This window comes from Crocuta crocuta, unplaced genomic scaffold (genome assembly GCF_008692635.1).
Source record: "Crocuta crocuta isolate KB4526 unplaced genomic scaffold, BGI_CrCroc_1.0 scaffold107, whole genome shotgun sequence".
NCBI lineage: Eukaryota > Metazoa > Chordata > Mammalia > Carnivora > Hyaenidae > Crocuta > Crocuta crocuta.
The window spans coordinates 2,854,019-2,871,104 of NW_027531877.1; the positions used below are offsets into that span (position 1 = coordinate 2,854,019).

The following is a 17,086-nucleotide window of genomic DNA, read 5'->3' on the forward strand; positions in this document are numbered from 1 at the left end:
TTTAGTGTCCTTTCTTATAATTGTCATGTTAAATTATTTTTATTTTGAGGAAGGTTTGTTTGAAGGTATGAAAAATGTTTGGATTGTGGTTAAATATTAGTGAAGTCATATAGAAAAATATTTGACTCCAGGGTGACTTCAGAGAAGATAATTTTAATACTGCAATGCAAGTACTTCGAGATGCTGGTGATTTGGCAAAAGGAGATCAGAAGGGGCGGAAAGGAGGAACAAAAGGTAATTTGGAATTTTTTCCCTCAGGAAGCTATATAAAGATATAGATATATATGGTAAAATTTTAGAAGGTTCATCTCTTTTTTCTACATGACATTAATTGAGATATAATTCACATACTATTCAATTCATCCATTAAAGTGTATAATTTAATGGTTAATATATTAACAGAATTATGCAATCAGCACAATTTTTTTATGGAGATGTAATTAATATACAATAAAAATCACCATTTTTAAGTATACACTTAAGTATATTTTAGTATATTCACAAACTTGGGCAGCTGCTAATTCCAGAACACTTTGATTAACTCAGAAAGAAACTGTTATCATTAGCAGGTATTCCTCATTCTTCCTAAACTCTTCCCCACTCTTCAGTCCTAGACAATCGCTAATCTACCTTCTGTCTCTATTTTCCTTTTCTGAATGTTTTACATACGTGGAATCACAATTTGTGTGGTCTCTTGCAGCTGGCTTCTTTTACTGAGCATGTTTCTAAGGTTCTTTCATATTATAACATATGTCAGCAATTCATTCCTTTTATAGTCAAATGACCTTTCATTCTATGAATATACCACCTGTTATTTGTTCATCAGTTATTGAACATTTCGTTTATTTCTTTGTTGCTTGTTGTGAGTAATGCTTCTGTAAATTTTTGTGATATGCAAGTTTTTATGTAAACATATGTTTTCTTTTCTCATTGAGTATATACCTAGCAGTGGAAGTGCTGAATTATATGGTATTTCTATGTTTAATCTTTTGAATACTGCTAGATTATTTTCCAAAGTGGCAATTCCATTTTACATTCCCATCAGAAGGCTATGAAGTTTCTATTTCCTCCACATCCTTGCTCATATTTATGTGAATATAGTCATCCTAGTAGAATAAAATGGTGTGTCACTGTGGTTTTGATTTACATTTTTCTCATGGTTAATCATATGTTGACTTATCTTTTCATGTGCTTGTTGGCTATTTGTATATCTTATTTGGAGAAATAGTTAAATCTTTTGCCTGTTTAAAAATGAAATTGTCTTTTGTTGTTGTTGTGGAGCTATAAGGATTCTTTATATACTCTAGAAGATAGACCCTTATCTGTATTTTCCCATTCTGTGGGGAAGGTGGTCTTTTCACCTTATTGGTGTCTTTTGAAGCACAACGGTTTTTAATTTTAGGGTGCCTGGGTGGCTCAATTGGTTAAGCGTCTGACTTTTGATTTCAGCTTAGGTCTTGATCTCATGGTTTGTGAGTTTGAGCCCCACATCTGGCTCTATGCTGATCTTGGGGAGCCTGCTTGGGATTCATTTTCTCTTTCTCTCTCTCTCTCTATTTCCTCTCTCTGTCTTTCTGCCCTTCCTCCTCCAAAAAATGTTTTTAATTTTGATGAAATCCAGTTTGTTTTTTTTCTTTTGTTGCTTATATATCTTACCTAAGAATGCTTTGCCTAATATCATATATTGGAGATTTACTCTTGTATAGTTTTTAAGAATTTTATAGTTACATATTTTATGTTTAGGTTTATAATCCATTTTGAGATAATTTTTATGTATGGTTTATATACTCTTTGCAGGACCATCAAATGTGTTCAAGATTGTGAAGATGATTATGGAAAGAAATTTTCAACCTGTAATTATTTTCAGTTTTAGTAAGAAGGATTGTGAAGCCTATGCACTTCAGATGACCAAATTAGATTTTAACACAGGTACTACATAATTTCAGTATAGTTTTAGTATTATGTGAAAATGAATGTAAATATATTTCTAGCAAGAAGATCAATCTATTGTGATTAATCTAGCGTTGCTAAGATATGCAGTTCACCTTACAGTCACAGTAGCAAGTACTCATTACATTTGTAAAATCTTTAAGAAGACCTTGTTTTATCCTTTCCTTCCTTTCCTTTCTTTTGTTTTCTTTCATTGGAAAGTGTAAAGTACATTGCTTTGTGTAAAATCTAAAGACCCTTACTGAGATGGGCGGGGGCTTGCCTGCCGGGTGCGCTGAGCCCGATTCCGCTGGAGTGAGGAAAACCAGGTCCCTCTATGGCTCGTCACCCGAAACACGAACTCACAGGCTAATAATCCAGTTTTTAGTTCTCTGCCTTCCCTCTGGAGTTCCAGCCAGCCAGGAGCGCGGACGCCCGGTGTCTGCGCGGCTCTTTCAGGGTCCCCAGCCGCCCGGGAGCTACAATGGCGGCAGGCGCGCCACCGCTCTGAAGTGTAGCCTCAAGGAACCAGCACAAAGAAGCAGTTTGTGTGCTCAGCTCCCCCCAGGACCAGTTGGCGTGAGGGGACCTGGTGTGCAGGGCCAGATGTTTTGGATAAAATTGATCCACGGGAAGCACTACAGGCGACCATAAGATTCAGCTCATTTATGCAAAATAAGGATTACCTCAGACCTGGAAGTTAAATTAGATTAGCATTTCAGNTACTGAAAGATATTAGAATTATATCCCCCTCTATTTCATTGCCATAAGCTCCTTTGTTTTTGTGATTTTCTACATGACTACGTAAGTTTAGGTTTCTTGGTCACGTCACATTCTGTATAGAAAGTACTGTGTTTTCAGGGCACCTGGGTGGCTCAGTCGACTAAACGTCTGACTTCAGCGCAGGTCATGATCTCACCATTTGTGGGTTTGAACCCTGCATCTGGCTCTGCAGACAGCTTAGAGCCTGGAGCGTGCTTCAGATTCCGTTCTCTGTCTTTCTCTGCCCCTCCCTGCTCATGTTCTCTCTCCTTTATGTCTCTCAAAAATGAATAAGCGTTAAAAAAAATTTAGAAAAGAAAGTACTGTGCTTCATTCTCCTGGAAATCCAAACCAGGAAGACTTGCCCTTTACCTAACTGTGGTATAATCTTTTGAATAAAGTAGTTACTTAATATTAAACTAATAAATTATTCCCACGTATTATCTGTAAATGTAAGTCACTTAAAGTCACACAGCTAGATAGCAGCACAGCCTATCCAAAGATTCAGCATACTGAATACCAGCCAGTGTGTTATTTGTTTCATCCTTTTACATATGTAATCCTGTATTGTGAGGAGTGAATAATATACTCAGTCGGCCAAAATCAAATGTCATGTGTATTGCTTTCATATCAAGGCACAGAACTAAGCCCATGCATTTTAGGGCAATTTTTTAACTTATATCTGTGCAAAGTAATAACAGACAACCCACATGAACTCCTTAATTAATAATATTTTTTGAGAAATTGTTCTGCTTAGGAATACTTATAACTGCCAATGTTGAGTTTGCTTAATGTCACAGGGTCATATATTGATTAACTGAACAAATAAATCTTGACTACCCATTATTTAATAGATGGTATATGAGAAGGCAGTATAATGGTTAAAAGCATATGCTTTGGAATTGCTCTTCTTTTTTTTTTTTTTTAACAAATAGTTTATTGTCAAATTAGTTTCCACATAAAACTCAGTGCTCATCCCCACAAGTGCCCTCCTCCATGCCCATCCCTCCTCCCCCCCACATCCATCAGTCCTCAGTTTTTGTCAGCATTCAAGAGTCTCTCAATGTTTGCCTCTCTCCCTTTCCCCCACCATTTCCCCCCTTCTTCTCCCCCTTGTTCCTCCGTCAAGTTCCTCCTAATCCTCCTATACGTGCAAACATATGATATTTGTCCTTCTCTGCCTGACTTATTTCGCTCAGCAGAACACCCTCAAGGTCCATCCATGTTGCTACACATGGCCAGATTTCATTGCTTCTCATTGCCATGTAGTATGGAATTGCTCTTCTAACAATAGCAGTTTCCATTATTTGGAGTAAACCTCTCTTTCCTCAGTAGTGGATAATAATAATCACTGTGATCTGTAATTGTTAGTCTTAAATATTGGATATATAGCACTTGGTATAGTTTTTGTTATTTTTATAAGATAGTACTTTTATTCATGGATAAATTCTGTTAGATCTGTTTTGAAAGGCAGTAAATTTTTTTAAATAGTGATTTTTATCTACTTTCTATTGACTTAACTACTTTTATTCTTTATAGATTTTTATTTTTGCGATGTGTGAGGTTTGGTATTACTGATTCATTTAGGTATTGATGTACCTTTGGATTTTTTCTTAGATGAAGAAAAGAAGATGGTTGAAGAAGTATTCAGTAATGCTATTGACTGTTTGTCTGATGAAGATAAAAAACTCCCTCAGGTTTGTAGTTAGTGTCCCTAAGTGTGGATATTAAGTGTGGTAGGGTGGTTTCATTTCGCATTTCTTGGTTTTGTTACTATATATTGCACTGTTTATACACAGCTTTAATATGTTGTATTGTACACTGAAATGGTATCTTGATTTATGTTTTACACTTCTGAAAAGATGAGAAAAGGAAAGATTTGCTGCCTACGGGAAGTAAATGCTAGCATGATCTAGAAATTACTTTTATTTCTAATACTACAAAATTATTAATGCTAGTTTTAAGTCACTAAATTTCTTTATTTTGTTTTATTTATTTAGAGAGAACGAGTGCATGTATGCAGGGGAGGGGCAGAGAAAGAGAGGGAGAGAGAGAATCCTAAGCAGACTCTGCATTGTCAGCAAAGAGCCTGACACAAGCCTCGAACTTAAGGAACTGGTAGATAATGACCGGAGCTAAAGATTGAGAGAAGGACACAACTGACTGAGCCACCCAGGCGCCCCAAGTCTAAATTTCTTACTTCATAAGGCTACCAAACAAAACACCGAATGAAAATCATGTGTTTAGTGAGGAATTTAATGTCTACTCTGCTTTTAATCCAGCGGCTTTCCTTTTGATTCTTGGAAATGCCTGGAATTTCTAAAATAATACCTATGACTGGGTGCTCCTCTCATAAGTTCTGGTTTCATGGTCTGGTGTGTGGTGTGTTTGTTAGAATCTTTCAGAAGTTCTCTGAGTGATTCTAATGTGCATCCAAACCTGAGAACTGCTGTAGTATGACCTAATATATGAAAATTTTGTTTTGTAAAAAGAAAGTTGGAAGGGTGGTCATAGTTTGCTTACAAATGATTACTCTGATATATAAGGGATTTATGATAAAGCTGCAGTAACATGTTTCTCAGTGTTTAAAATAGTATTTAACTTCTAAGATTTTCTTGTAATTTCTCTTCCAACTTAAATTGTTAGTGTTTGAGGGCTAAGCTATGTGTTTATACATTTTTGTTTTCTTAGCACAGTTCAAATAGTAGATAGGTAATGCCATTTGTTAAAGTGCTAATGAGGATGAACTCTTGAGTAATTCATTTGCTTTTAGATGAAGTACATATTTATGTTGAGTATGCCTTATATTTATTTATTTTTAGTTGGAGCTGCCTAGTATTTTTTTTTTTTAAGTTTGTTTTGTGCAGATATCAATGTCCTTATGATTTAGTTTTTGGGGACAAGATGAAGTGATGCTGGAATATTTGAGGCAGCAGTGCATATATGAATTTTATTTAAAATGTATCATTCACATTAAGGAAAACTAGGAGAGAATTTTACTGAGTTTTGAGGGTAGTGATCTGTGGAAATAAGAGTTTCATTTTGCTTATTCTAAAAAGGTTATATAACCTTTCTTTGAACAGCCTTCTTTCTTGATAACACATTTTTCTTACTTTGGTTAGTTTAACTTTTTTTTTTTATTTCCCTTTTCTGTATATTATTGAAAAATAAACATTATTCCAAACATAGGTCGAACATGTACTTCCTCTTTTGAAGCGGGGAATTGGTATTCACCATGGTGGTTTACTTCCTATTTTGAAAGAAACGATAGAAATTCTCTTTTCTGAAGGATTGATAAAGGTATGCTTTTATTTTTATATTATGCCTTAGAATTGTGTCGTATGAACAGTTTGAAAATTATTATTTTTTTTTTAATAGGCTCCCTACCCAACATGGGGCTTGAACTCACGACCTTCAGATTGAGTTGCTTGCTCTATTGACTGAGTCAACCATGTGCCCCAGCAGTTTGAGAATTATTTAGAACACTATTTATAGGCAGCTTTACATGTATGTGTAAACATGTAAATATACAAAATGTATAAAAGTATATAAAAGTACATGTTTACATCTATGTATTTTTAAACTACATTGTATGGAATCATTTAAATACTGAAGTTGATTTTTATATATAGTATTATACATCATTCAGGTTTATAGGTAAAATTTTACTGGTTTCCTTTCCTATTATTCAAGCAATAAACAGTAACGCTATATAGTGTGGGATTTTTCAGAAGGTGCTATTTAATGATCACAATTGGAATTGATTCTTAGTGGACACTTTTCTGTATATAGATTACAACAGTTAGGGAAGACAGGAGGATTGCTGGTAGACTTACAAAAGAGTTTTTCAAGATACTCTGTTTTAAACTACAGAGTCTAATTTAATTTCAAAGGTTATGCTGATGTCTTTACCCAGAAATAAGGTGTTAAAGTAGGAAACAAATTCAAAATGTCGTCATAAACCTACATGTGACTAATAAGTTATTTTGGATTTAATGTTCAGGTTAGAATTAAAAATCAGATTTATCATGAGAATCTCAGCACTAAGTTGAATATTTAAAAGAATTTACTCATATTTAAGTACATATTTGAGGTATTTTAGATCAAATATGTACTTAAAATCAAATATGTACTTACTGGTAAGGCCCTGTCGTTGTTCCTTAACAGATTATTGTTGAGGCTCATTTTAAAGAATCTTTTCTTAAAAATTTAAGTGATACTTGGTGGTGGTAAAAGTCAAATAGAATGATTATAAATAAAGCAAAACATGGAAGACCATCATTCCACTTCACTTCTCAGAAATACCCACTAATATGTATACAAATAACATATGACTTTTTATCTTTGTTTTAAGAGAGAGAGAGAACGCACACATGAGGGAGAAGGAGGGAGCGCCAGTGGGTGAGGGACCGAAAGAGGGAGAGAGAATTCCAAGCAGGCTTCACACTGTTCAGAGGCGGATGCAAGGCTTGAATTCATGAACCATAAGATCATGTCCTGAGCCAAAATCAGGAGTCAGACATTTAATTGACTGAGCCATCCAGGCACCTGATGACTTACATTTTAAACAAAAAAATTATATTACCCATGTTATTACTTGATTTTGTCATATGTGTAGCTTTTCACTCTTTTTAACAAGAGGATAGCATTCTTTTGAGTTGATGAAATAAGATTTTTAAATTTTCATTCTTCTTGGTGAAAATTTAGATTAATAATACTTCAGTGACTTTACTTGTACATATTCATCTTTGTGTCCTTAAATCATACAGGTTTTTGTGTGGTTCACTTCGTGTTGGTAAAGTCTTAAAAGTGAACTTAGCCAGTGATTCTCTTCTCCCCTCAGAGATCCTAAGGATGACTCCAAAACTGTTGTATCATCAGAGAGGCAGGAAGTGTGATTTTCTGTGTTTAGAAAAGTAATCTACTGCCTCATTAAAACAGTAGTATCCTCTTCAAGTTATCATCACTGGAATTTAAGAAAGACTATTCCCTAAATAAAAGAATTTCTGGGATGCAAGGGACATTAGATACTATATAATAATTTTATATTTAAAACGCTGAAATACATTTGGGAGTAGTTTTTGGTTTTATTTTTGTAGTCTCTAACAACTGATTTTGAAAATTATTGTTTTGTTTATATTTGAAAATTACAAAACTAGTTTTTTAGCTTAAAGTACATGTTTAATCATGTAAATTTTTCATTTATTTAGGCCTTATTTGCCACAGAGACTTTTGCCATGGGAATTAATATGCCAGCTAGAACTGTTTTATTTACAAATGCCCGAAAATTTGATGGGAAAGATTTCCGATGGGTAAGTAAAATAATTAATATATTGAAATAATTTTTTTAACACATTCATTTCTGAGAGACAGAGTGTGAGGGAAAGGGCAGATGGCGGGGTGGGGGGGAGACAGAATCTAAAGCAGGATCCAGGCTCTAAGCTGTCAGCACAGAGGCGGATGCAGCGCTTGAACCCATTAACTGTGAGATCATGACCTGAGCTGAAGTCAGACTCTTAACCAACTAAAGCACCGAGGCCCCTCAATATATTGAAATAATTTTTATCTGTATTTGTTTTACCTAAAGTGATTTGGGCTTATATAATCCTTGAGGTTTTCAGTTCTAAATCTGAAGAATTTGTGCTTGAGCCATTAAACAAGTTCATCAACATTAAACTTGACATCCTTCATTTCTGTCCATTAGCCAGAAACAGAAACAAGGGGAGGGGCAGAGAGAGAACGAGACCGAGGATCTGAAGCAGGCTCTGTGCTGGCAGCAGAGAGCCCATGTGGGGCTTGAACTAATGAACTGTGAGATCATGACCTGACCCAAAGTCAGACGCTTAACCAGCTGAGCCACCCAGACGCCCCTGTAATGTTTGCATTTTTATGTTTTTACTTAAACTCCTAAAAGTTGATTTTTTTAATCATCTTCCCTTTTTTGGAATGTATTGACTTGTGTTTGTATTTTCTGATTTAAGAGTATGTTTTTCACCAGGTTTTCTCCTAAACTTTGTATTTTTAATTATGTTCACTCAGATTTCCTCTGGTGAATACATTCAGATGTCTGGTCGAGCTGGAAGGAGGGGAATGGATGATAGAGGAATTGTGATCCTTATGGTAGATGAAAAGATGAGCCCAACGATTGGAAAACAGCTACTTAAGGTAACTGAGTTAAGATTCTGTGCCCTCACCAATAATTCGAGGAACATACTTGATGAGCTACTTTGAAATTAGCTGTATCAGTTCCAGTACCTTTCTAAATAGATGAGTTAATCTACTAAACCATTTGGGCTTGAAAGGTAGAAGACAGTAACTGCTCAAAGTGCTGATATTTTGTACCCTATTTTTTGTTCTAATACGTAAAGAGCAACTCGTGATGGAGGGCATGTAAAGATCCCCACAGAGGGCAGAAGTGTTTACTTTGCCCAGATTCAAAGATACTCTCCTTAACTGCCTTTTCCACTGAACAAATTGCTCTTCCTGGTAAGGCACATGGTATCGGTATTTTGGGCAGTTACTTTCCCCTACCTTTGTAAGTCCACATAGCTTAATAAATTAATTCTGCAGTCTCACATTTCTAATGATATTGATGAATCATAAATATCCCAACAAATAAAGTTCAGTTTTTAAGCTTTTTTTCAAATTAGCCTGTATATTTTGCTTGTTTAGTATTTATGTTTTGGATTGTCTTAAGGGTTTTATTTTTGTTTTATTTTGGAGAACTTCTCAGGGAAGCTTGGCCTGTTGCTTTCCTTCTCCCTTCAGTAAGAACTTATTAAAAAAATTCTTGGAGAAAACTCTGAGTAATATTGGAAAACTTAACATTAACTGCCATATCATTAGCTAAAGTTTAAAAATTTCACACATGGGTCAATACCTCTGAAATGACGGACCCTTTTCAATTTCTAAGACTTGGGAGCAGCAAGCAGATTTTGAGATACAGGTTTGGGAAGCCTCATATGCTAAAGCAAAAATGTGTAAAAGTATGTGTTTTAATTTGAGTGAGGACAAAGCTTGTCTATGTATTCATAGTGATCATATGGTGTCTTTAAATTTTCAAGATTAATACTTGGAAACCTATTTTTAAGTTTCCATGTAACTTTAGTTCTTCCTGTAGGGAAAATGACACAAGATTGGAAATTTGTATTTTTAATCTTTAAATTGTGCCAGATATAATAAACATTATTTTTCCTTTCTTGTGATCTATATATGGAAAAAAATGGAGTCAGGTTGCCAGATAGTAAGAAGTAGGCTTTTAATGACAGCATCTGGTTCTTTTAGTATAGATTTTCATTCCATTTATTTGATATTTCTGCATGTAAAGTGTACCTGTTAAATGTAAAAGTTCTGTTGTCTTTCATTTCAAAAAGTTTGTTGTGGAAAAAATATTTAATTCTTGGGTATTCTGCTGAGATCTACCCTAAACAAATTCTTAAAATACAAAATATGTTATTGACTATAGGTACAACATTATATGTCATATCTCTGGAGCTTATTAATTTTGCTTGACTGAAAGTTTATGATCTTTGATTAGTAATTACCCTTTTATACTCCACCTTAGTTGTTGGCAGCCACCATTCTACTTTTTTATTCCATAAATTTGACTACTTTAGAAAAATCATATAAGTGGAATCATGCAGGATTTATCTTTCTGTGACTGGCTTATTTCACTTAATGTAATGTCATCAAAGTTCGTGTTATCACATATTGCAGAATTTTCTTCTTTCAGGTTCACTTGTATTCCATTTTATGTATATACTACCTTTTTAAAATCCATTCACCTTTTGATGGACATTTAGATTATTTCCACATTTTGGCTATGTGAATAGCACTGCACTGAACATAGGAGTGTTAGTGTCTGTTCAGCATTTTAATTTTTGTTCTTTTGGATAAATACCCAGAAGTAGAATTGCCAGATCGTATGTAGTTCTTTTTTTCAAAAATTTTTTGAGAAGCATCCGTTCTGACCATCCGTATGCAAGAGTTCTCATTTCTCCATCATTTTTTTAAATGTTAATTTCACTAGAGAGAGAGAGAAAATATGAGCAGGGGAGTGGCAGAGAGAGAGGGGGAGAGACACTGAATCTGAAGCAGGCTCCGGGTTTTCAGCTGTCAGCACAGAGCCTGACAGGGGACTCGAACTCACAAACCATGAGATCATAACCTGAGATGAAGTCGGACACTTCACTGACTGAGCCACCCAGGCCAGTGGGGAAAGGGCTAAGAGAGAGGGAGACACAGAATGCGGAGCAGGCTCCAGGCTCCGAACTGTCAGCACAGAGCCTGACCCAGAGCTCAGATCCACAAACCGCAAGATCATGACCTGGTCCAAAGTCAGATGCCTGACCAACTGAGCCACCTAGGTGCACCTCCATCATTTGTTAAATTAACTTTTTAAAACAGTTTTATTGAGATAAAATTCATATTGCACACATTCATCGATATTCGTGATTTTTAATATATTCACGGCTTTGGCACCATCATTACAGTCCGTTTTGGAATGTGTTTATCAACCCAGAAAAAAATCTTATATCCATGCAATCACTCCCCATTTCCTTCCTAATTCTTCCCTTTCCCCTAAGCCCTAAGCAGAGTTGCCTAACCTAGGCATTGCTTATAAATGCAGTCATATAAGATGTGATCTTTTGTATCTGGCTTGTTAGCATAATATGTTCAAGGTTCAGCTGTATGGTAATATGTATCAGCCCTTCATTCCTTTTTATTGATGAATATTCCATTGTGTGAATATAGTACAATTTATCAGCAGATCTACATTGAGGTTTATACATTTTGACTATTGTGAATAATGCTGCTATGAATGTTTCTTTATAAGTTATTATGTAAACTTGTTTTTATTTTCTATATATACCTATGAGTAAAATTGCAGGGTCATACGTAATTCTGTGTTTAACCTTTTGAGGGCTTGGCAGGCTGTTTTTCCTCAACCGCCGTACCATTTTATAGTCCTACCAGCAATGTATGAGGGCTGTAACTTCTCTGCATTCTAGCCAACACTTGTTATTATATGTCCTTCTGATTTATAATCATCCTACTGAGTATTATACTACAGTGGTAACTCTCACTTAGAATACAATATAGTTTGATTTGTTGAAAGAGTATAGTACCTGCTTGTTGATAATATTGCAGTTATATAAGCAAATCTGTGTGTATCTGCATTGCTAGGTTTCTGGACACATTTCTTTTATTGAGACTAACTGCCGTACTACTTTTTTTGTCCCCTAGGATTTTTTTCAGATAGTTTTACTATCATTAAAGAATTTGTAGGCAACTTATTCAGAACAACAGCAACTAATAGTTTTAGAAGATTTAATATATCTTAGGCATTGAAATAATTAGTTACTATCCCAATTTTATAAATGAATAAGGCATACAGAAGTTAAGAATTTTTCCAAAGTCATACTGTTGTTAAATGGCAAATACTGCTTTTAAAATCAGGCAATACGATTTCAGAGTCCATGCTCCTAACCACCGTGTGCTACTGCTTCTCAGTATTTCATGCAAATAGTTATTGGCTCACACAGAGTTTGACATGACCGCACTTTGTTCTTTTGACAGACTTTTGTTTTTAAATTTTTTAATGTTTATTTTTGAAAGAGATAGAGCGTGAGCAGGAGAGACACAGAGAGAGGGGGAGACACAATTTGAAGCAGGCTCCAGTCTCTGAGCTGTCAGCACAGAGCCTGCCACGGGGCTTGAACTCATAAACTGAGATCATGACCTGAGTCAAAGTTGGACGCCTAACCGACTAAGCCACCCAGGTGCCCTATTCTTTTAACATACTTAATACAGTGTATGAACTATAATAAATCATTATAACCTCAGGTGTATTTTCTTTTCTTTTAAGTGACAGTGATTGAAATTCGCTCTTAAGTAATAGGACTTTAATGATTTGAGTGTTTTATTTTCTTAAATAATAATGAAAATGTGTAGATTTTTCAGCGTCACTATATGTTAAAATAGTTAGTTTGCTTTTGTAACTTGGTAAAATTTGGATGTTTCTCATATTTAATCATTTTTCCTGTTCCTGGGTGAAGTAGTCTCAGCCAGAAAGATGGCAGAATACATCTGTTCATTGCTTGTTGGCTAAAGGTTATTTGTTGCAATTTTCAGTAACTCAGCACACACACACAGTAATATATTTGTGCTTGTAAGTCATTTAATGATTTTGCATTTAAAATAGTTTAGTAATTTCTTTCTTGAGCTTCTTTACTTGACTGGTTTTGTACCAAGCATTATAAAAACTTACTCAACTTTTTCAATTTTGCTATTGTTATAGTATTCTCTTTTTGTTTACCTTATACCTTCATACCCATTGCCCTTTTAAAATTTTTGTTTTATATTTATTTTTAATTTTTTTTAAATGTTTGTTCATTTTTGAGAGAGAGAAAGACAGAGTGTGAGCAGAGGAGGGGCAGAGAGAAGGAGACAGAATTCAAGTAGGCTCCAGGCTCTGAGTGTCAGCACAGAGTCTGATGCAGGGCTCAAACCCACGAACTGGGTGATCATGACCCAAGCTGAAGTTGAATGCTTAACTGACTGAGACACTCAGGTGCCCACATTGCCCCCCCCCTTTTTTTTTAAAGTTTATTAAAGTAATCTCTATATCCAACATGGGCTTGAACTCATGACCCGCCAGGTCTAGAGTTGCATGCTTTTTTTTCTTTCACAGTTTATTGTCAAGTTGGTTTCCTTATAATACCCAGTGCCCATCCCAACAAGTGCCCTCCTCTGTGCCCGTCACCCTCCTTCCCCTCTTCCCCTTTCCCATCAGCTCTCACTTTGTTCTCATTGTTCAAGAGTCTCTCATGGTTTGCCTCCCTCCTTCTCCCCAACTATTTTTTTCCCTTCCTGTCCCCTGTGGTCCTCTGTTAAGTTCCTCCTGTTCCACTTATAAAACATATGGTATCTGTCCTTCTCTGCCTGACTTATTTCACTTAGCATAACACCCTCAAGTTCCATCCACATTGCTACAAATGGCCAGATTTCATTCTTTCTCATTGCCATGTAGTATTCCATTGTATAGATGAACCACATCTTCTTGATCCATTCATCAGTTGATGGACATTTAGACTCTTTCCATGATTTGGCTATTGTTTAAAGTGCTGCTGTGAACATTGGGGTACATGTGCCTCTATGCATCAGTACTCCTGTATCCTTTGGGTAAATTCCTAGCAGTGCTATTGCTGGTCATAGGGGAGTTCTGTTGTTAATTTTTTGAGGAACCTCCACACTGTTTTCTAGAGGGGCTGCACCATTTTACATCCTTTACTAACTGAGCCAGCCAGGCTTCCCTACATCCATTGCTGCTTCTTTATGGTCACATTTTTTTAATCTATTAGCTCAAACAGAATTTGACAGAAGACAAGAGCTTGTTCTTTTTGTATACTTGACATGAGCTAAAAAAAAAACAAACAACTATTCATTATAATGTTTGCTTAAATGAAAAGTTGGGTCAGACAGAAAGTATGTGTATAATATCCAAAAAGACCTGTGAATGTATCTTTTTATTCTTCAGCAGTTAAGAGATGCGTTACATTTCTCCACTATAATAAAAAAAAACATACATTCCAGTGTACTGCCCATATTTTCAAAAGGGTGTAAAACTATCACAGTACTTTAAGCAAATGTCATTTTTGGTTTTATCAAAACAAAGCTATTTCCATAATTTCTGAAATGACTTCATGAACTTAATGGTTTCTTGTAGTACATAATGTGCTTTTTAAAGAGACTATCCAGGCTTTCTGCTTAGAGACAGTTGTGTGTTCATTTCAACCTGAACTACGTTGTTGATGGCTAAGGAAGATGAAACCTATTTACTGGGTTTTCAAAGCCTTTGGAACTTAAGGAAGAAAATATCTTGAGTATGTAATTACTTACAGACCTTTTTCGGAGAAGTGAAAAGACCCATATTTATCCATTTTCTTCTTTTTCCATTATAATAGTTCAAAATGCAAAAAATTTTTAAACTGCTTGCCTGAATGAACCATGTGCTCTAAAACTTTAGAAATCATTAGAAGTAGAATAACGTTCAAAAGGTAGGATTACAGGGCGCCTGGGTGGCTCAGTCGGTTAAGTGTCTGACTTCTGCTCAGATGATCTCTCAGTTTGTGAGTTTGAGCCCTGCATTGGGCACTGTGCTGACTGCTCAGAGTCTGGAGCTTGCTTTTGATTCTGTGTCTCCCTCTCTCCTCTCTGCCCCTCCCCTGCTCACACTTTTTCCTCTCTCAAAAATAAACATTAAAAAAAAAAGTAGTATTATAAATCTGCTTTGGAAAATTGACCTGTTTAGCTCTCTTAATTGTACTGCCTTTCAGTGAGCAACTTTTCAGCTAAAAGAATCCTTAAAAAACGACTTAGTGTTGGCTACCGTTGTTGTTCCAAGTTAAATTTTAGGTGACCCTTTTATATTAGGCTTTCTGTTGATACATCATTTAAAAGTTTATAATTTGGCTGATCAAATTAAATATATAAAAAGTTGAGAAATACTTGATCAGCATCTGAGGATTCCTGTAATTTTAGTAATGTGAATATTGAATATTGAATATTGAAAAGCAGGGATGTGAAATAAGTTGCAATTTAATTTGCCCTCTAGGAGGACTTTAGCCCACAGACTCCATAAGATTTATCCTCCTACCTCTTTAGCCTACGCAAATCTCTTCACATCTCTGAATCTGTTTCTTATTTAAAATTAAGACAATAAATTGGTTTTGTTAGGAATATTGTGAATAGAAAACTTATTTAAAGTGAATACTACAGGGGCACCTGGGTGGCTTAGTCGGTTAAGTGTCCGACTTTCGCTTAGGTCATGATCTCGCAGTTCGTGGGTTCGAGCCCCGCGTCGGGCTCTGTGCTGACTGCCAGCTCAGAGCCTGGAGCCTGTTTCAGAGTCTGTATCTCCCTCTCTCTCTGACCCTCCCCTGCTCACGCTGTCTCTCCCTCTCTCCTAGAAATAAATAAAAATATTAAAAAAATAAAATAAAGTGAATACTACAGTGTTTGGCACATGCCTTATAGATGTGATCATTTTTATTTTTCTTTTATTTAGTTTTTTTTTTTTTAGTTTTTTAGGTAACATTTATATAACTGATGATCCTGTGGGTTGGTGATTTGGGTTGGGGTCATTCACATGCATCCAGGATGATTCTGCTTCTGGGGGTTAGCTGGCCATTGGTTGTTGGGGTAATGGAAGCATCTGGGCACATGGTTTCTCTTCTCTCGGCTAGCCTGGGCTTGTTCATTTGGTGGTTGGAGGTTACAAAAGACAAAGTAGAAGTAATCAAGGTCTCTTGAGGCCTAAAGAACTAGGAACTGGAACACCATTATTTTCATAGCATTCTGTGGCCAAGTTACAATACCCAGCAGATTCATGAGACAGGAGAAATAGTGTCTATGCTTCATTGGAAGGAATTGTCATCCAAGGTGACATGGATACAGAGATGAATGGAGGATTTCAGATACTTTTGCAGCCTACCGTAGTGCCTAACTCTTTTNTGATGTGATCATTTTTAAACTTGATGAGTCTATTCATATGCCTACATAGAACAGAATGTGAATAGTGAGCAGTATATGGCCTAATAGCACAGTATCTAATAACTCCGATTTGAGAAGGAAAAAGATTTTCATACCAGCAATTAATACTTGGCCAGAAAATGATATATCACCACAGTTTATTGGCCTACCCACAAGGAGTACAGGAAGTGTAACCTTATGAAGTGCCTAGAAGGCAGAGAGCTAAACATACTTGGCAACCAGTATTTTAAGAGCTACTGTTGGGGGTGCCTAGGTGGCTCAGTCATTTGAACACCCAACTTTGGCTCAGGTCATGATCTCCAGTTTGTAGGTTTGAGCTCTGCATCAGGCTTTGTGCTGACAGCTCAGAGCCTGGAGCCTGCTTCAGATTCTGTGTCTCCCTCTCTCTCTGCCTCTCCCTCGCTTGCACTCTTACCTCTTTCAAAAATAAATATTAAAAAAAAAATTAAGAACTACTGTTCCTATTAAGTGGATTTTGTCCCCTTCACTTTCCCAGCTGTTTTATCATTTTGTATTGGTCATTTAAAGGAAATAACTTAATACATTTCTATAGTATTCCTTAACATACTTTAAGTTATTAAGCAGTTTAATTGGTGTCTGTATAAGTTTATTTGAAGAAATTACCACATTGACATATTTTTTTTTCCTCTTAGGGCTCAGCTGATCCTCTAAATAGTGCTTTCCACTTGACCTACAACATGGTTTTGAATTTACTACGTGTAGAAGAAATTAATCCTGAGTACATGTTGGAAAAATCCTTTTACCAGTTTCAACATTATAGAGCAATTCCAGGAGTAGTAGAGAGTAAGTATAAAATTACTGTAACAGCCTTTTTACCTAG

The 17,086-nt window shown here is 35.8% G+C and overlaps 1 protein-coding gene across 1 annotated transcript in view; it reads left to right on the plus strand.

Annotated features, from left to right (window-relative positions):
* MTREX (Mtr4 exosome RNA helicase) overlaps nt 1-17,086 on the plus strand; it is a 101,019-nt gene that overhangs the window by 25,173 nt on the left and 58,760 nt on the right. The window contains exons 10-16 of the mRNA XM_077772983.1: nt 132-234; nt 1,798-1,929; nt 4,309-4,388; nt 5,881-5,991; nt 7,902-8,003; nt 8,731-8,856; nt 16,899-17,049. Of these exons, the coding sequence (XP_077629109.1) occupies nt 132-234; nt 1,798-1,929; nt 4,309-4,388; nt 5,881-5,991; nt 7,902-8,003; nt 8,731-8,856; nt 16,899-17,049 (805 nt within the window). The remainder of the gene's footprint in view (nt 1-131; nt 235-1,797; nt 1,930-4,308; nt 4,389-5,880; nt 5,992-7,901; nt 8,004-8,730; nt 8,857-16,898; nt 17,050-17,086) is intronic.